The 21669-nt window shown below is 39.7% G+C and overlaps 1 protein-coding gene across 2 annotated transcripts in view; it reads left to right on the top strand.

The window, feature by feature from the left end:
• LOC145788939 (putative disease resistance protein At5g63020) overlaps window positions 1–21082 on the top strand; it is a 143750-nt gene extending 122668 nt beyond the window's left edge. The window contains exons 2-4 of one of the 2 annotated variants that reach the window (XM_082883899.1): window positions 18223–18285; window positions 18437–20680; window positions 20765–21082. In XM_082883899.1, the coding sequence (XP_082740025.1) occupies window positions 18465–20480 (2016 nt within the window). In that variant the 5' untranslated portion in view covers window positions 18223–18285; window positions 18437–18464 and the 3' untranslated portion in view covers window positions 20481–20680; window positions 20765–21082. The remainder of the gene's footprint in view (window positions 1–18222; window positions 18286–18436; window positions 20681–20764) is intronic. The other variant, XM_082883900.1, reaches the window with a different exon arrangement.
• Window positions 21083–21669: the final 587 nt, after the last annotated feature.

Raw genomic sequence — 21669 nt, 5'->3', positions numbered from 1 at the left:
GAAAGTTCTAACTCTAAACACATTAAGCCCTTGGCTTGGGTTACATGTAATACAAAAAGGATAATCACAAAAATAAGCCTTCGGCTTCTAAAACCTCCCAAGCTACATCCTTGGAGGCGGTATATCACCTGCACCTGAAAATGATGTCCCATATAGGGTGAGCCAATGCCCAGTAGAGATATGCTAAACATAATATGAACAATAACTAAAACATTAGCATTTGATAAATGTTTAACTCACACACACACACACACATATATATATATATATATACACCGACATACATCTCTTCCATAACCAATCCATATTCATATATATATTTCAAATCCCTTTTTCTGTTTCATTAACCAAACCAATTCATAGATATAGTTCTCTGCTCATCCAGACAATTAATGAAGAGACTACAACTCATAACATTAACATTTCCATATTTCAATTCAAATGAGACTACAACTCATGTCATTAATACTTCAATACTTCCATTCATCTACGTTATGCAAACGTAATCAAGATTTCAGGACTTTCACCCTGGACACTCCGGCCAACTTAGTTATCAATGGAGTCCATCCCCTATCTTCTCCCAAACATAATACATATGCAATGTATATAAACACTTATCATATACGATGATCAAGCAAGCACATATTCAATGTGTTATTCCATCAGTTATATTCAATGACATACTCAGTTGATTAGTTTTAATTCACCTAATCATCATGGAGTGTCTACAACAATCAAGACTATCCTCCATTGATAGCCCAAAACAGTTATTTTTAAACAAATAATAAATTCATCAAACAAATAAATTATCAATGTTTTCATAGGTGAGTGATTAATCAATCCAACTACACCATCCCATCTCACAATTGCCCAATTTCATTATTCCCATACCAATTTCACATTCCCATAATTAATTTCATTAATTACACCAATGACCCAATTTAAACCCAATTAAGGCAATTTCCTATTTTCTCATTATTGACCCAAAGGTCCAAATAGCATCAACAAACACCCATAATCTCATTTTAAGACTCATATACGCATGTATAGTTTCAAAGGAACAAAACCCCTCTTTATAGATTTCAAGTCTTGAAACCCTAACACCCAAAACTTCCCAAATTTCAACATTTATCAAAATGACTACATGTTTATGTCAAAGACCATAAATATGAGTAGTTATCCTTACCTCAAATTTCGGAGCTCAAAGGAGAAGAAGGACAAAACTCAAGATGCTCCGATCACCACCTTTTTCGAATCAAAATGAAGGCCACGCCAAGCTCCACGCTTTTTACAAAGGGACTAAGGTGGAAGATCACTAGAGCTAGATGATTTCATAGAGAGAAGATGTATTCTAGAGAGAGGAGCTCTCAAATGAGGGTTTTGAAAAGCTAAAAAGAGAGAGAGAGAGAGAGAGTGAGAAAGAGAGAGAGAGAGAGAGTGTGTCGAAACGTGGTTCAAAAAAGGCTTTCCTCGGACTGATATAAAACACAGTCCGCTCAAGCATGGAATGCCCCGCTCGAGCATCAGACACAGACCCCCGCTCGAGCATGAAAAGAGACGCTCTAGCGTTGAATGCACACTTCCAGAAGTTCTGTAGACGAAGGTCCCCGCTCAAGCGTGAAAGTGGACGCTCGAGTGTCCGATGACCTGGACGAAAAGTACTGAAGGTGGAATAATCCCACTCGAGCATCAAACTCCCCGCTCGAGCGGAGGAACAAAAGCAAAGGGGCCTGCTCGAGCGTCAAAAGCCCCGCTCGAGCGTGAAGGCCAAAATCTGGGCATCAACTCTATGTTCCTAAACATAACCAACCTGTTCCAAACCTGCCCAACACAACCCAAAACTCAAATACAAAGAGTAAATGATGGAAACGAGAATAACACAACAACACACATCTACGGAACCGGGTCCGGAATACAATTAAGCAATGAAGGGAAAACCGGGATCGCTATAACCTCCCCCCCTTAAAGAATTTCGTCCCCGAAATTAGATAAATAAGTTTCAAAAATATGATTTCTCAATTCTCAACAATATTACAATTCAATATTCATCAACTTGACCCATTACCGGTCATTCCATCTCTTTTCAAGAGGCAACTTACTACATAACTTTTAACATGCATTATCAACGTGCATTCCCTTGAAATTCACCAATTTCAACACATATATTTCACAATTCAATAACATATTCAATGTTAACGATACATTTGCATCATATACAATGTTAAATTAAACTCATAGTTCCGAAATGTATCCAACAATTTCAATATTTCCATAAGCCAAAACATATACAATGTTTTTAGATTTCATTAACAAAACAAAATTCCTAATACATGGTTAAACATTAACGAACAAGTCCGGATATTTCTCTCGGACCTCCAATTCACGTTCCCAAGTGGCTTCCTCCACTCCGTGATGTTTCCACAAGACCTTCACCAAGGGTATCGTCTTGCCTCGCAAGACTTGATCTTGCCTATCCAAGACCCATACCGGTCTCTCCTCATACGAGGCATCCTCATCAATCTCTAAGTCGGTCCAATCCAATACATGTGATGGATCCGGCTCATACTTCTGAAGCATACTAACATGAAACACGTCATGCACCTCGGACAACTGCGGTGGTAAAGCTAAACGGTATGCAACCTCCCCAATCCGCTCAAGGATCTCAAAGGGATCAATAAATCGAGAGGACAACTTCCCACTCTTCCCAAACCTCATCAAACCCCGCCTAGGTGATATTTTCAGAAATACGTGATCACCCACCTCAAATGACAAAGGCCTCCTCCTACGGTCGGCATAACTCTTTTGGCGACTCTGGGCTGTAACAAGCCTCTTACAGATAAGCTCAACTTTCTCCGTCGTTTCCCGCACCAACTTTAGGCCCAACAAAGGTGCATCACCCACCTCGGCCCAACAAACTAGAGACCTACACGGTCGGCCATACAAGGCCTCAAATGGTGCCATACCAATACTCGATTGGAAACTGTTGTTGTAGGCAAACTCCATCAAGGGCAAGTGCCTCTCCCACGACCCACTAAAGTCAAGGACACAGCCTCAAAGCATATCCTCAAGGATTTGAATAGTACGCTCAGACTGTCTGTCAGTCTGAGAATGATAAGCCGTGCTAAAGGTCAACTTAGTGCCCAAGGCACTCTGCAAACTCTGCCACAACCTAGCAGTAAAACGCGGATCTCTATCTGAGATGATCAACACTGGAACCCCGTGCAACCTCACTATGTCCCGAATATACAAGTCGGCAAGATGATCTACCGAATCTCTGACGCGCATAGGAATAAAGTGAACCGACTTAGTTAACCGGTCTACAACCACCCAAATAGCATCACTACCCCGTTGAGTCCTCGGAAGACCTACAATGAAGTCCATCATGACATGCTCCCATTTTCACTCGGCAATAGTCAAGGGTTGTAACAAACCCGCTGGCCTCTGATGCTCGGCCTTCACTTGCTGACAAGTAAGGCATTTTGACACAAAAACTGCCACATCTTTCTTCATACCCCTCCACCAAAACTAGCGGCTCAGATCATGATACATCTTAGTGCCTCTCGGATGCACCGCAAGGCGTGAATGGTGAAACTCTCGGAGTACTTCCTCTCGGCAAGACTCCGGCACAAACAAGCGGTCTCAGTACCTCACACTCAGGTCAGGATACACATTCAAACCTTTCTCAACCTTCCCACTGGAGATCTTCTCCCAGAGGGATTCTACCTCAAGGTCACTTCTCTGTGCCTCTAACACTTGATTCACAAGTGTAGGCTACGCAACTACAGAAAACAAGGTCGCAGACTCAACAGATTCGCCCAGAAGCAAATCAAACTCACCAAGTGCACCCAACATTTCCCATTCCCGGATGGCTATACAAGCTACATCACTAATGGATTTCTTACTAAGGGCATCGGCCACAACATTGGCCTTCCCCTGGTGATAATGCAACTCAAAGTCATAATCCTCAATGAACTCCATCCACCTCCTCTGGCTCAGATTCAAGTCTTTCTGTGTAAATAGATACTTCAGACTCTTATGATCCGAGAATACCTTGAATCTCTTACCATAAAGGTAGTGCCTTCAAATCTTCAGGGAAAAAATCACAGCTGCTAACTCTAGATCATGTGTAGGGTAGTTCCTCTCATGTGTTTTCAATTGTCGCGAGCCATAGGCTACCATTTTCCCCTCTTGCATCAACACACAACCCAAACCCTCTCGTGAAGCATCACAACACACTGCGTAACCCAAACCTCTCTCCAGAATAATCAAAACTGGAGCGGTCGTGAGTCTAACCTTAAGTTCTTGGAACGACTTTTCACAAGTCTCACTCCATACAAATTTGACCCATTTCCGCGTCAATCTAGTCAACGGCGAAGCTAGCTTGGAGAAATCTTTCACAAACCGACGGTAATACCCGGCTAATCCCAGAAAACTACGAATCTCAAAAACACTCTTAGGCTGTGCCTAATCTTGTACTGCCTTTATCTTGGATGTATCAACATACACCCCTTCCCTAGAGACTATATGGCCTAAGAACTTAACCTCTCTTAGCCAGAACTTACACTTCCCAAACTTGGCATACAACTTATGGGCTCTAAGCAACTCAAGCACCACTCTCAAGTGTTCCTTGTGCTCCTCCTCAAAAGGTGAGTAAATCAGAATGTCGTCCACAAAGACGACCACAAAGCGATCACAAAGCAATCTAAGAACTCCCGGAAGATCAGGTTCGTTAAGTCCATAAACACTGCCGGTGCATTGGTGAGCCTAAAAGGCATCACCAGAAACTTGTAATGGCCATATCGTATACGGAATGCCGTCTTCGGGATATCCTTCTCCCTGACCCTCAACTGATGGTAACTCGATCTCAAGTCCATCTTAAAGAAACAACGGGACCCTTTCAACTGGTCAAACAAATCATCTATACGGGGCATAGGGTACTTGTTCTTAACCGTAGCCCGGTTCAACTTCCGGTAATCAATACAAAGTCTCAAGCCCCATCTTTCTATTTAGCAAAGAGGGCCGGTGCTCCCCAAGGCGAAGTACTAGGGCGGACAAAACCCTTGTCTAGCAACTCCTGGAGTTGAATCTTTTACTCACTCAACTCGGCTAGGGAAAAACGATACGGTGCCATGGAAATCGGCACCGTGCCGGGCACTAAGTCAATAAAAAACTCCACCTCTCGATGGGGTGGTAGACTAACAAGATCCTTGGGAAAGACGTTCGAGTACTCACAAGCCACTCTAGGTAACTCAATCTGGGTCTCTTCACACTCACTACTCATAAAGCTAGCGAGAAGACCACTAAGCTCACTACGCCTTCGTGGATCATACACTGGTGGCAAAACACTACTAACCCGATCCCCCAAGAAATAAAAATAATCCCCGCTCAAGGTATATACAGTAACCCTCTGTGGACGTCCTCGAACATCCTGGGAGGAGATCCCCGTTTTGTTCATTTGGGGTTTACTACAGTTCAGACTCAATGTCACGGTCCTGTATCTAATCTCATAGAGTGCAATGCAAGACCGATGAATCATCAAAGAGTCCAAATCTGGCAAATCATTTTGGAAAACAGATTTTTGTAAAGAAGTGCCAAACATGGATTGCTTTGCCAGATACAGAGTCGCCACCTAAATATTTTATTTTTGGGGAAATTTAGGAAACCCTGACTCGTTGCCTAAGGCCACGTGTCCGTCATCACCAAAGTTGCCTAGGCTCGGGAACTTGGGTACGATTGGAGAAGGTCAGCTATAAGCACCCCCGCTCGCCCGATCAAAGATCGGCCTCTACTAACCATGATATCTAGTTTTGAAAACATTATGCATTCTTATTCCGATTAATTAGCTAATCTTACTATGTGATGCGCACAACACAAAAGTATAGACTCGATTGCCTAGTTTGGAACAAAGCATTGCATATCCGCTCGTTTGAAAGACAATTTGAATTTTGCTACTCGCAAGTAGGCTAAAACACGAATTTCAACGAGTTGTTCCAACTCAAGCAATCCAACCTTCACCCACAGGCATTCAGGCAGTAAATCAACTAAGCAGTTAGCCTCATGGCAAGCATGCTTTCATGTTAACATTCACACTCATGCGAGATGCTAAAGCATAAACACTCACCTAGTACTCCGAGTCAAAACAGAAGCTAGTTAGTAATCAATGCATGATCCTAGTTCATGTTAAGATGGCTAATACAATACATGCAAAATGTAACTAAGATAGGCTCGGCTAATCTAAGAATGGCATATGAGATGCAACAATCGATACATGTATTCAACTTGGAATTGAAATACAATGCAGCTAGCATGATGCACCGAGCCTGGTGTATGCAATACAAATGAATGAATGCAAACATGCGAAGCATAAGTATGCTAATTGAAACATGCCCTAGAACTAACCATTGAAAGCTAGTAAATAAAAGGGAGAAAGACGTGGGGTTGGAAGACATACACACACTCACGCACACTTATTACACAATTGCCCTCGCTCGGAGGGTCCGAATAAATAATACAAACTGAATAAATAATTAACTACTCTAGCTAATTAAATATTAAAAAACTCTAATTAATTAATAAATTAATTAGAAAAAGGAGGTGGCCGCAGCTGCGGCTCAGAATGCTTGGATGATGCATGCTTGATTCGCTTTACTCCGAAACCCGATGTCATGCCACTGTTGCCTCTGTTTGCACTGTTCTGCACCTCTGAGGACTGTGAAAATCCTGGAGATACCTTTGAGTTGCTCCCTGAGCATTGTGAGATGCCACCGGCCAAGGTAAAGATCCACTGGCCATTGATAAATGGTCATCGACCAGTTGTGAAGCCATCGGCCAGGTATTTTTTGTCGGTCGGCCCTGTATGTAGTCAGTCGGCCAAATCTTCCTGCAGAATCCTGTTTTGACAGCAGCAGAGGACGGACAGTGCATGGCATGGAATTTTCAAGACAATGTGTGCATGTCCACTCTTCCTATCATGTTATGGACTCAAGGGAGTGTGGGCCTCGGTCCTTGGGCCACCAATCACGCATTTCGATGCACGATGGCCAGAGGCACCAAGTTTGCAAATCAATGTAAATGAATGCACAAAACCAATGAATGCTTCACACCCTATCATGTTGAGATCAAGGGCATCGGCGACCGAGAATTGAGACGCGTGTCGTCACTTTAAGTACGAATGCGCCTCACTCCTCATGTTTGGTTTGACACCCCAAACCAAACAAAATGCAATGCATATGTGCAATGTGACTCGAGTATGCAAAATGGCTCAAGTATGCAATATGAGGCTAAGTTTAGCAAAGCATGCCAAATGCAATGCAAACTAAACATGCAAATATACAATGTGCTAAGCATGCAATACTACAATGCAACCTAGATAAGCAACTAGGCAAAGTGACAAGCACGTAACAATGCATTAATTACAAGGATACAACAATTAATGCAATGTAATGAGCATACTACAAGATACTAATGTATGATCCATGGACTTATACTAAGATGGAGGAACCTCAGCCACACCCCAAAACAGTGGCCAAAAAAGGTGCAACAAAGGCACAAAACACACATGGAAACATGCACACACCAAGGCTCATCACCTAAGGCATCAAAGAGGCAACTCTAAGCATACTTAAAAGAGACAAACATGGGCATTAAACCAACATATTAAGCTCTGAAATACATGCAAAGGGGATGATGCTAAGCCACTCAAATCATGCAAATAAGGCACACAAAGAAGCCCAACACTTGAAACTAACCAAGGGGCTTAAGTCATGACCACATGAGGCAAGTCCCAAAGGGGAAAGGGGACCAAAATCAGAGGTCAAGCATGACCAAATAACCCCCAAAACCTACTGATATGGCAGCTAAATAACCTAAACATGAAGGCATGCACAATGACTCATTTAAAGGCACAAAAGAACACCTCTTCAAAGCATGGAAATAATGATGAATGCAAGCATACAAGCATGGATTATGGACTGAAATAGCATGGGAAATGATTCCAAATCATTGAAACAACCCAACTAAAGCATGCTTATGACTCACACACTCAAAGCTCACAAGCCAAAGTGCATGGTGGCTATACTAAACATGGCAAAGATGACCAAATCAGTACCAAACAGACCTTAAGCATGGCAAAACATAACTAGAGGCTTCATGAAGTCAAGCTAAAGTATGCAAGCATGAAGGCCTAAATGCGTGGCACATGTTATGACAATAAAGGGGGCTACTAAGCAAGTGTATAATGCATGTAATGGACCATCAATCCGACCAAAAACAGAGGTATAGTATGACCAAATAACACCAAAAAACCTCTGAAATAGAGCCAAGTAAAGCTAAGCATGCATGCTACCCTTATGAGCCAAAAACAACAAGTAAATGAAACACAAAGGGAGAGGGGTGTCCCTCTCCTATGCAAGACCTCAAAACCCCTTCACCACCACTGAAAATCCTCTAGATTTCAGTGGTGAGAAGGCCAATACACAAAGGTTCCCAAAGCTCAACAAAGAAGGCACAAAAAGGGCCAAACAAGGCCTAAAAGGGGGAGGTCGACCCCCAACACCAAAATGACCTTAATGAAACATCTTAAATATGAAAAATCAAAACTTTTATTAGTTATACACCAAGCTCAAAATAGCATGCAAAGTAGGTTAAAAGCTAGTGCAAGAAAGGAGAATATAAAGCAATAGCGCTCACCCTTGAAGAACACTTGAAGAACAGCAACTCCAGCCCCCTCCTTCTGATCAAAACCAACTCAAAACTCCAAGAACAATCTCTCAACACCTCCAAAATCGAAGCATGGTGTAATACTAGGTGCCTTAGTGCAAAACTAAGAACAAAACACCCTTTTGGACACTCTAACACACAAATGAAGAGAGAGAGGGAGATATAGAGAGAGAGTGATATATATATATATATATATATATATCATATATATCTCTGATTTGCTCAACCCCCTCAAAGGAGAAGAGAGGTCTCCTTTTATAGAGCAAGACAAGGGCCTAAGCTTCTTGGAGAAGCTAAGGCAAAAGGGTCAAGGGGGTCAAGCTTCTAAGGGAAGCTAAGTCAAAGGCCCAAGCTTCTTGAGGAAGCTAAAACAAAGGTCCAAGCTTCCTCAAGACGCTTGAGCAAAGGGTGCAAGGTTCTTCAAGAAGCTTAAAACAAAAGGGTGCAAATCCTCCATACACGTGTATGAAGAGGGTGCATAGTGTATGCCAGCTATCACAGCTGGCATAAAATATCTGCCAAAAGCAGATGCACAGTGGTCGACCAACAAAAATGGCCATTTTGACCAAAGAAATGGTCGACCGACCATAAAGAGTGCCGACCGGCCATCACCAATGGTCGGTAGCAACAAAACAGGGCCGGTGGCCTCAAGCCATAGACGGTGAGGTGTGGGGATGGCTAACAAGCCTTCCTCTACCCTCAGAAGCAAAACAACAAGTGCTTGGTGCAAAACCAAGCACAGAACAGTCGAGTCGAGAGGTCTTGAGGCAAGGCGCATGGCCGAGACTTCCGAGAACTCAGGACGAACATGAACATGGATGATCACCGAGTGTTCAAACGGTAACGTCTAAGTCTTGAGGACGGTCAAAAATGGGGGTGTCTACACCCTCTGGCGGTAACAATTAATAACAGCCTGGTATGACGTAACCAGTCCATATCCAAAATCACATCAAAACCCGACATAGCCATAACTACAAAAGAAAATGGAAGCCGGCAGTCGGCGACCTCAATATCACAACCTCTACACCCTTGCTTCAAAATCAATTCACCCCCAGCAGGTGATACAACACAAATAGGAGATGCCAACTGCGCCAACTCCAACCCCAAAACAGATGCAAATGTAGCAGATATAAAGGAATGGGATGCACCCGTATCAATCAACACATTGGCAACCGAGTTGCAAAACAAAAAGGTATCTCTCACAGCGGATGCAGCCGGTACAAGATCCTATGCTGTAACAGCATACACGCGCCCCGAAAGTCTCTGATCTACCTGCTCACCTCTCAGAGCATACGACTGTTGTACCGACTGAGACGATGAGGCTTCCTGATTGGCCCTCGAGGCCTGAACTGACTGAGCTGGCTGATGGCTCTGAGTCTACCTCGAACCAGATGCACCAGATGTGCCACTCAACTGCAGGCAGAACCTCTTTAGGTGCCTCACCTGACCACACTAGTAACAAGAGAGCGGCTGGCCTCTGCCTTGACTTTGGCTCTAAGAACGAGCCAAAGATGAAGCTGCTCTCTGTCCTCCTCCCCTCTGCGGGCAAGCTGGAGACTCATGGCCCAGCTAACCACATTTGTAACAAGTAAAGTCTCCCTGACTACCTCTCCCAGAGCCTGAACTCGGCACTGGAAAGGTAGATCTCGCAAAAGTACCTTGGGACTGCCGAGGGTTAGAACCCCTCTGCCTCCTACCATCCCCCTGGCCATCCTGACTCCTCTTGGAGCCCCTCATCCTCTCCTCCTCCTTGTGCATAATAATTTCAAGATGCATCGCAGCATCCACAAGGCGTCCATACTCCCGAGTCATGGACCCAGCAACCCTAAGCTTGAGCTCGTGTTTCAATGTCTTTTCGAGCTCAAGACAACGGCGTTCCTCAGACGCCACTAGCTCAGGTGCAAACCCAGATAAACTGGTAAATGCGGCCTCAAACTCGGCCACTGGTGTACTCAGTTGCTTGAGCTGACATAACTGATCCCTCAACTTCTCCCTGACAGTGGGAGACAAAAACTTCTCCTGAAAGGTACCAACGAAAGCCTCCCAAGTCCCTCCAATACGACCTCGCACGAACTTCCACCACTAACCCGCGTCTCCCTTCAAATGAAAATATGCCAAGGTCACCTTCAATGCCCCGTCTTTGATGCCAAGCATCTCAAACATCTTCGTCATCTGCTCAAGCCACTCATCAGCCTTCAGTGGCTCTTTAGGATCCCCCACAAACTCATTCGGATTAGACCGAAAAAACTCCCTCTTCAGAAAATAAGGCCCTGCCTCAGCAACATGGGCCTGGACTTGATTCTCAGCTCTGAGAATGTCCACGGATTCCCTCAATGCTCCTACCATCTTGCGGGCTAAGCTGCCCATGGCCTGCTAACCTACTGGCTCGGCCACATTGGCCTAACCAACACCCTCCTGCAGTGCCGGAATCTCATTCGGTATATGCATCTCCTGCCTCCTAGGCCTACCTCGCCTACCACCACGTCCTCGTCCTGACATCCTAATAAAGGTAACGGAAATATTAGCACATTCACAAATGTGCCGAAGCTATCTCACTCGCGTCCTAAAGCAGTGGACAACAGTAATTAATTCCACGTAAGCACATAATCACATAAGCACCTACGAATTTCATTTCCGGATAATGACAGTCCCGTGGCGTTGCTAGAGTTCCGGTTAGAAACTGCATTGATCAAGTGCTTTTCCAACAAGACTCCCAAAAACCCAAGGATCCAATCAACATCCTAGAAATTAAATCTCATACCCATATAGTCAAATAAGCATGTTAGCAAATAAACACATAACATCATACATAAGTCTCCAACAAGCGAGGCAAACCCATTGTGGTACTAACCACTTCCCACGTACCCGAAGTATTCAAACCCGGTACGCTCCGATACCAAGTTGTAACGCCCTCAAAAGAATACATATAAACCAATCATCCTTAACATCCATAGACATAAGAGAAATAAACATATATTCATTTATCAGAGTATTCCTTACAAAAGTATTACATGTTGACAACAAAAGTACATGCCCTACGGGCTTACAACTTTCCAAGTCAACACTTGGGTTCAACAAAAGAGAGTTCTGACTCTAAACACATTAAGCCCTTGGCTTGCGTTACATGTAATACAAAAAGATAATCACAAAAATAAGCCTTCGGCTTCTAAAACCTCCCAAGCTACATCCTTGGAGGCGGCATATCACCTGCACCTGAAAATGATGTCCCATATAGGGTAAGCCAACGCCCAGTAGAGATATACTAAACATAATATGAACAATAACTACAATATTAGCATTTGATAAATGTTTAACTTACATATATATATATACATATATATACACCGACATACATCTCTTCCATAACCAATCCATATTCACATATATATTTCAAATCCCTTTTTCTGTTTCATTAACCAAACCAATTCATAGATATAGTTCTCTGCTCATCCAGACAATTAATGAAGAGACTACAACTCATAACATTAACATTTCCATATTTCAATTCAAATGAGACTACAACTCATGTCATTAATACTTCAATACTTCCATTCATCTACGTTATGCAAACGTAATCAAGATTTCGGGACTTTCACCATGGACACTCCGGCCAACTTAGTTATCAATGGAGTCCCATCCCTTATCTCCTCCCAAACATAATACATATGCAATGTATATAAACACTTATCATATACAATGATCAAGCAAGCACATATTCAATGTGTTATTCCATCAGTTATATCCAATGACATACTCAGTTGATTAGTTTTAATTCACCTAATCATCATGCAGTGTCTACAACAATCAAGACTATCCTCCACCGATAGCCCAAAACAGTTATTTCTAAACAGATAATAAATTCATCAAACAGATAAATTATCAATGTTTTCATAGGTGAGTGATTAATCAATCCAACTACACCATCCCATCTCACAATTGCCCAATTTTATTATTCCCATACCAATTTCACATTCCCATAATTAATTTCGTTAATTACACTAATGACCCAATTTAAACCCAATTAAGGCAATTTCCTATTTTCTCATTATTGACCCAAAGGTCCAAATATCATCAACAAACACCCATAATCTCATTTTAAGACTCATATACACATGTATAGTTTTAAAGGAACAAAACCCCTCTTTATAGATTTCAAGTCTTGAAACCCTAACACCCAAAACTTTCCAAATTTCAACATTTATCAAAATGACTACATGTTTATGTCAAAGACCATAAATATGAGTAGTTATCCCTACCTCAAATTTCGGAGCTCAAAGGAGAAGAAGGACAAAACTAAAGATGCTCCGATCACCACCTTTTTTGGATCAAAATGAAGGCCACGCCAAGCTCCACACTTTTTACAAAGAGACTAAGGTAGAAGATCACTAGAGCTAGATGATTTCGTAGAGAGAAGATGTATTCTGGAGAGAGGAGCTCTCAAATGAGGGTTTTGAAAAGCTAGAGAGAGAGAGAGAGAGTGGGTCAAAAAGTGGTTCAAAAAAGGCCTCCCTCGAACTGATATAAAACACAGTCCGCTCGAGTGTGAAACGCCCTGCTCGAGTGTCAGACACAGACCCCTGCTCGAGCGTGAAAAGAGATGCTCGAGCGTCGAATGCACACTTCCAGAAGTTCTGTAGACGAAGGTCCCCGCTCGAGCGTGAAAGTAGACACTCGAGCGTCCAATGACCTGCACGAAAAGTACTGAAGGTGGAATAATCCCGCTCGAGCGTCAAACTCCCCGCTTGAGCAGAGGAACAAAAGCAAAGGGGCCTGCTCGAGCGTCAAAAGCCCCGCTCGAGCGTGAAGGCCAAAATCTGGGCATTAACTCTATGCTCCTAAACACAAGCAACCTGTTCCAAACCTGCCCAACACAACCCAAAACTCAAATACAAAGAGTAAAGGATGGAAACGAGAATAAGACAACACACATCTACGGAACCGGGTCCGGAATACAATTAAGCAATGAATGGAAAACCGGGATCGCTATAGCTTGAGCGATAAAGTGGTCGCTTGAGCGATCTTCACGACTCTGTTTACTATAAAGTGTGTCGTTTGTTTGTTTTAGGGTTAAACCCGTCCATATTTTGAGAGAGGAAAGCTACCAAGGTTTTCTATATTGGAGGGTGTTTATATATTGGTTTCCTTAATGATTTGACAATGATCGATCGATCTACATGTTTCATATTGACATCATCAAGGGATTTTTTTTATTATTTCATTCACAAAAGAGAGAGGTTGACATCATCAAGGGATTTTTTTTATTATTTCATTCACAAAAGAGAGAGGTGTTCTTTAGTGGATTCCGAAAAACTTAGACCTGAAACTTTGGTAGATTCTGGAGTGGTTCATTGTCGTGGATTTGACATCGTCGTTGTGGATTCAATGTTAGGGAAGACAATTTCAAGGTGAAGATGGTGGTGGAAGAAACATATCGGATTCAGTTCAATTCGGACGTGGATTCGCTAGGCAATTGAGGGTACTCGTGTATAATTCTTTTTTTTTTCTTACTAGATTGTTTTGTGGTTTTGACTCATAATTTTTTATCACAATTTGAGGTGCTCCAATTGTGATTTTTTCTATGTTAAATCGTTGTGCTGATTTGTTGTTGATTACTTGATTGGGATTGGCATTCAATGTTTAAAATTGAAACATAATTACGAATCAATATCTTGAGGGTTTTTAGATTTTTTAAAAGGGTATGGAGAGATATAGAGAGATGAGGTATGGAAGAAAACTTATTTCGAAATTATTAGTTTGAGAATTGTTAGTGAGGATATTATTATTATTATAGGATTGAGTGAGAAGATTAAGAAAAATTATATTTGTTTGATGACCATCAGACTTATAAGAGTATTATTTTAATATAATATTTTTTGTTGATATTTTTTTTTTTGTATAAATTTATTTTAATATGTAAAGTAAAGGACAAAACAGTTATTTAACTTATAATCCCATAGGATTAGATTGGAATACTATTCATTAGAGAAATTTCTCCAAGGCCTGGCTTGTCTCCAATTTGATATTAAACTAGAGTGTGTTGTTGGGCCCGTAGGGCCCACCACGTGTCATGTTTCGTTAATTTGAACCGTTAATGTGTAGAGTTTGTCGAGTACTTTATCCTTGTAAAAAATCACGTTGATCGGATATCGATAGTTACTTGATCGGATCAAATTTTTGTCAACAGTAAATATAATTTTCAAAATAAATTGTTGACAAAATTCTGATCCGATTAAGTAGCTATCGATATCCAATTAAGTAGTTATCGATATCCAATTAACATGATGTTTTACAAAGACAAAGTATTTAACGAGTTCTACACATTTAACGGTTTGAATTATTGAAGCAGGACCCATGGTGGGTCCCATGGGTCTAACAATACCGTCTAGTCATATAAATATGATTTGCAAAATTTAGCTCGATACTAGTCCAATCACTCAAAATAAATAGGATGTTCACCATTCGCTCTCATTGCTCACCTCTGCCACCAAACATGCATTACAAAAAATGAGTTGCTCTCCCACAACATTCTTTCAAGTTAAGTGTGGTTAGTGACAGAGTCAGGAACTCAGTGGATAGTGACACAAATTAATAATAGCATTGATTTTTTTTATTATTATAATAAACAATAATGAGATATTACTAATTTAAATTTTAAAGTCCATTTGAATAAATATGAATTTTAAATTAAAGGATTTGAGGCTAACTTTTATACAAATATTGGTGAGTAACTATTTTAGGTGGATTGAAAATTTATAAAAGAAAATAAGCTGAGATATAAATAATATATTTTAGTAGATAAAGTTTATAAAACACACCGCAAAAAAAGTGTTTATCATATGTTTGCACCCATTTTTACTAAAATTGCTTATCAATACGTGTACAAATCAGTTTGTGATCAAAGGGTCACATAGTGTAGTAGAGATGATTACATGTGTGAAATCATGGAGGCAGTTATGGAGCACTTACAAGTTACAGCCAATTGTTAGCTTAGTGGGCCAGTTTGTAGGAAAAATTGAGTTATGAAGGAAAGGTTTTCTTTGTCGATTTAGTGTTTAAAATGATGAGGAGTATGTGACAGTATAGAGCATAGTTAGTTCAACAGGAAATATGAAGAATTGTTAAAGTTTAAAGCCTTGGAAGTGGTGGAGCAGTTACAGCAGCATTTGGATGTTAGTGGCCTGTAGTTTCCAAGAGAAATGGGATCATGGACCAAGGAAAGAAGAAGAGTACATAAAATCCAAAGATTTGATAGAGAGAGGAAGGATATCAACAAGACAACAACAACTTAGTTTTATCTTAAGAGTAGTTAGTTTTATCTTAGATCATGGACCAAGGAAAGAAGAAGAATATATAAAATCCAAAGATTTGATAAAGAGAGGAAGGACATCAACAAGACAACAACCACTTAGTTTTATCTTAGGAGTAGTTAGTTTTATCTTAGGAGTAGTTTCATCTTAATTTAGGAGTAGTTTCTCTCTGGAATTTGTAACCTTTGTAAACATTGGTGGTTTCATCTTGAAATCATCTTTAGTTTGCTTTGTTTACTTTGTTTGATTTTGTTGATTGTAACTTTTGTTCCAAAGAAGTCCTTGTACTTTCAAGGCATTTGAATAAAAAATAGAGTCGCTTGATTACTCTTGTTTGATTGTTTAGTTAAAATTGTTGTTGTCGATTGGGAGTTAGTATAATTTTTACTAACAATTTTCGACAAGCCCGGTGGGACATCTTCCTAATTTGGAATGATGACAAGAATTCAAAAGCAAGATGAAGTACAAGAAGACATATCTCGCGAAACACAATCACATGTTGTTCCAATAAATGGATTTCCATAGAATGACATGTAAAGAAAAATAGATGAAATGATTTGGTTTTGTGAAGATGAAATGTGTTGGCGTGAGAATAAAATTTTATAATTACAAGAAAAAATTGATTATTTTGGATGGCGAAAATTTCAAACAATAGTGCCATTGTCATATTGTTTGAGACTAGAAACATGAAATCGTTTTGCTAAATGTTGGATTAACTTGATGATTAAATTGACCAATTTGAGATCGAAGTTCATCAATGGAGGGAAATATTGAAAATTCTCACATAAGCCAAAATTTGTGGCTTTTCAGTTGTTCTTCCCATGTTTTTAAAGGTTGTGAATGATGAAAAAGTCAATTCATCAATTGTTATGGGTGAAAAAACAAAAGGCCATGAGAATAAAAATTCCATGGCAAGGGGGTAATTTTACAAGGAAGAAATATTTTCTGGGTTTTCAAAAAATATTTCTAACCTATTAATGTGTAAAAGAAAAAATCAATCATTTGTTGCAACTCATAGTTCAAAGAGTGATGCAAACAATATGGTTAAAATGTGTGATTTTAAGCCAACTATGGTTGGAAATTATGAACAATCAAATGTTCATGAATTTGAAATTTTTGACATCATTCAAGATGTCAATATGTATGAGTTTTTAAGGTCATCTGTGGCTTTTGTTATTCAAAATCTGTTTTGGATATGTGGATCACACTAAAACTTGGTTTTAGTAAAATGGTTAATGAACTAATGTTGTTTGGAAAGAGATATTATACAAAGAAGGAATCATAATAAAACTTCCACTATTGGAATTTTTTTTTATCGGGTTTCAAATCTTTAAAGTCAAGTTACTATCGATCATAAAAAAAAATGGTATTTCTCTAAGTGGCCAAGTTTAAATTTTATAACTCTTCAAGAATTCGAGTAGATCTCATTCTTAAAGGGTGGAATTGTTTGAACCCATTTTTATTGGAAAGAATGAATATGTGATCAAAGGGTCACATGGTGTAGTGGAGATGATTACATGTGTGAAATCATGGAGGCAGTTATAGAGCACTTACAAGTTACAACCAATTGTTGGTTTAGTCGGCCAGTTTGTAGGAAAATTGGTTCATGAAGGAAAGGTTTTCTTTGTCGATTTAGTGTTCAAAATGATGAGGAGCATGTGGCAGTATGGAACGAAGTTAGATCGACAAAAAAATAAAAAGAATTGTTAAAGTTTGAAGGTTTAGAAGTGGTGGAGCCATTGCAGCAGCAGTTGGAGGTTAGTGGCCTGTAGTTTCCAAGGGAAATGGGATCATGGACCAAGGAAAGAAGAGGAATATATAAAAGCCAAAGATTTGATAGAGAGACGAGGGACATCAACAACACAATAACTTAGTTTTTGTTTTACAAGTAATTTATTCTGTAGCTGGCACTTTGTACCTTTGTGAACTTAGGTAGTTTTATTTTGAGATTACCTTTTTGTTTACTTTGTTTACTTCTTCTCTTGTCTATTGTAATTTGATCCAAAGAAGTCATTGTACTTTCAAGGCAATTTGAATCAAATACACAATCGGTTGATCTATTTGTTAAATTGTTTGCATGAATTATTGTTTAATTCACGTCGATTGGGAATAAGCATAATTTTTATTAACAATATGTACGTGTATTTTTCAATTAATTATAGCTTATTGTATGTGTATTTTTCAATTTGTTCCACAGAGCAGAGGCAAGGCTATTCGTCATTGAATCTCATCCTCCAATCAATTTATTATTAGAGACAAGGTGCATTGCTCAGTCATGGTCATCTTAGCTTAATTTGATTGTAATTATAAATAAATAAATAAATAAAAGGAACTCCTGAATCGAAAGCTTCTGATACTTCTTTCACTAGAGTTAGTTTTTTTCTTACTAACATTGTACCTTTTGTTTTCAGATATTGAAGAGAGAGAAGCAAAACCAAAATGATTAGTTTGGACCAAATCCTGAATAAATGTTCGGACGGAATCACAACAGGCTGCACAATAGCCTGGCATCACGTTGGCTACGTAATTCACTACAAGGAGAACATTCAAAAACTCCAAGATGAAACCAGAAAGCTTGAAAATGAGCTAACAAGGATCGATGGAAGGGTCGAGAGAGCGAAAAATGATGGAGAAATCCCCGAGGCTGATGTTCTGCAGTGGATAGAGTCAGCGAACGGGATCAAAGTAGATGTGGAGGCATTCCTAGACGGTGCAAGAGAAAACAAGTGGTGCTTCAAATGGTGTCCAAATGTTTATCGACGTTGCAAGCTAAGCAAGGATTCCGAAGAGAAGATAGCTCGGGCTATTAGTATCAAGGAAGAGGGCGAGAAGTATATGACATTGGAAGTGGCACACCGTGCACTTCTGAAATTTGGGTACAATTTCTCTCCAGGTTACGAGGTTTTTGATTCAAGAGCAAAGATCTTTGAGAATATCATGAAAGCATTGGCCGATCCTTGCATTAAAATGATTGGTCTATACGGACCAGGCGGTGTAGGCAAGACCACAATGGCAACGGCGGTTGGCAAGCTAGCAAAGCAAAATGGGCTATTTGATGATGTTGCGATGGCAACTATCTCCCAAACAATGAATGAGAAAGCTGTTAAAGAAAAACTTGCGCTCGAATTGGATCTAAAACTAGATGGAAGCACACATCAACTATATCATAGATTGAACAATGGGAAAAAGAACCTCGTAATATTGGACGACATTTGGGAAAAATTTAACTTGGCAGACATTGAAATTCCAATTACCAATGGTAATAAGGGCTGCAAAGTTGTGATAACTTCTCGCATAAAAGGTTTGTGCCCAATGATGCCAATGCCAGTTGATCCGGAAGAGTTCCTGATCGGAGTCTTACGAGGGCCAGAAGCATGGACCCTATTTGAGAAAGTCGCAGCAATTTCTGTGGACTCTGAAATCCCTTCCGAAGCAAAAGAAGTGTGTGACAAATGTGGAGGCTTGCCGGTTGCTATACGTGCAGTTGCAGCAGCACTAAAAGGTAAGGGAAAGCATGCGTGGAAAGATGCACTTCGACAACTTAAAAATTACAAGATAAAAGAAATTGCAGGTATCGATCAAAATTTGTTTATCTCATTAAAATGGAGCTATGATCGTCTAGTGCCCAAGGATGCACGATCATGCTTCTTGCTTTGTTCTTTGTTTCCGGAAGATGCTGAGATTTCAATTGACGACTTGGTGAGATATAGCTTTGGGATGAGGTTACTTGATCAGGACCTGAATACATTTGATGAGGTAACAAATAGAGTACTTGCCATGGTTGATGTCCTCAAAACATCTTGTTTGTTGTTAGATGACACAAATGAAAGTGTGGTCAAAATGCATGATATTATTCGAGATGTCGCTATATGGATCGCGGAAGATGAGAAAAGATATCTAGTAAAACATGGTATCGAAAAGTGGCCAGTGAAAGGTAGATATGAACATTACTCAACAATCTCATTAAGGTTCACTGCAACTATTCACGAGTTTCCCAATGAGTTGGAATGTAGAGGACACCACACCTTGGTGTTAGCGTGCAGCAATGACTCACCAACAGATTTTCCAAACAATTTTTTCAATGGAATGGAAAACAATCTTGAAGTCCTAGATCTGAGTGAAATGCCTATAAAGAGCCTCCTATCATCACTTTCAACATTAGTTAAACTTCAGATGTTATGTCTAAATGGCGGCAAACTGATGACAGAGATAGCTTTATTGGGGATATTGGGGAGTTTAAGGAACCTTGAGATACTTAGCCTTACAGGTATGGAAAAGGTTCTGTCTCATGGCGAAGATGGAACGGGATTTTCTGAATTACAATTTCTAAAATCTCAACCACAAATTCCGCCAGGTTCTTTTTGTAACTTGTGTGAATTGCGTGTTGAAAATTGTCAATTTAAATTTCTCTTCACACTCTCCATTGCAAAGGTCTTGAGCAACTCCAATGTCTAGAAATAGGAGACTCTAAGGATATGCAAGAAATTATTAGAAATGAAGGACAAGGAGATGAGGAGGAAATTATTTTTCATCATTTAAAAAAAATGGTGTTAAAGAACTTACCCAACCTTATAAGCTTCTATTCGAGTATGAAAAACACTTCAACAACAGAGCCAAACAATTCTAACCCTTCACGACCTCTCTTTTGTGAAAAGGTTTGTTCTGTTGTAACTTTTTCTGTTGATTTGGAAATGCTTGATAACTGAAAGAACATAAGTTTGATCTATTAAATTTTGCAGGTGGCATTCCCTGCCTTGGAGTACTTGAACATTGTGCGTGTGAATAACATATCAGGGATAATAGGGGACAAACAATTAAAACTCCCAGTCCAACAAGAAGAGAATGAATCCTTTTGGAACCTACCGCGTCTCTGAGATCTACATGTAAGCTATTGCTCCAAATTGAAAGCAATAGTAGTAGCTAATAAGGAAGGAGGGGCCCACGATAAGCCTCTCATTTTTCGTGAACTGCGTTCTGTATATCTTGATAGTTTGATGAATCTGAAGAGTTTCTACAGCATTTGTGGATCTAAAGCGGAAGAAGAAATTTCCAAACCACAACTCCTCTTTAATGAAAAGGTATGACTGCCGTCCGTTTTATGAGTTTTTAGAGGTATCAATGCTACCATGTGATTAAAAATTCAATAGTGCTACATACCTATAATATTTACCCCATAAATTTACTCAAAAATTTTAATAAATGTCTAAATACATTTTATATATGAATTCACAGCACATAAGTTGAATCTAAGCCAACTATCTTCATTTTGGATAAATTTCTAGTTCAATTTTTTTGAGTTCAAAGATTTATTATTAAAATTTTTCTACCCATATTACCTTTAATCGTAAGGAAGTATACTGATTTTTATAGTGTTAGTTATTATTGAATTTTGTGGTTATATTATAAACATTAAACAAACTAAGATCTTTTTTTTGGATGAACAAACTTATGTATTTTTGTGATTTTATTACAATTAAATATGGTAAAGTTATGAAATATGGTTCGGAGTGTGTATGAAAAATAAAGTTATTAAATATGGTTTGGACTGTGTATGAAAAATTTCTCTTTATTCATTTCCAACCAAAATAAGATTAATAGCACCCAAAAGATCTTGAATTGAAACCTAATTAAAGTATATTTTGAA

This window comes from Camellia sinensis, chromosome 8, assembly GCF_055761805.1.
Source record: "Camellia sinensis isolate YWXY chromosome 8, ASM5576180v1, whole genome shotgun sequence".
NCBI lineage: Eukaryota > Viridiplantae > Streptophyta > Magnoliopsida > Ericales > Theaceae > Camellia > Camellia sinensis.
This window is presented reverse-complemented; position numbering and strand designations above follow the sequence as displayed.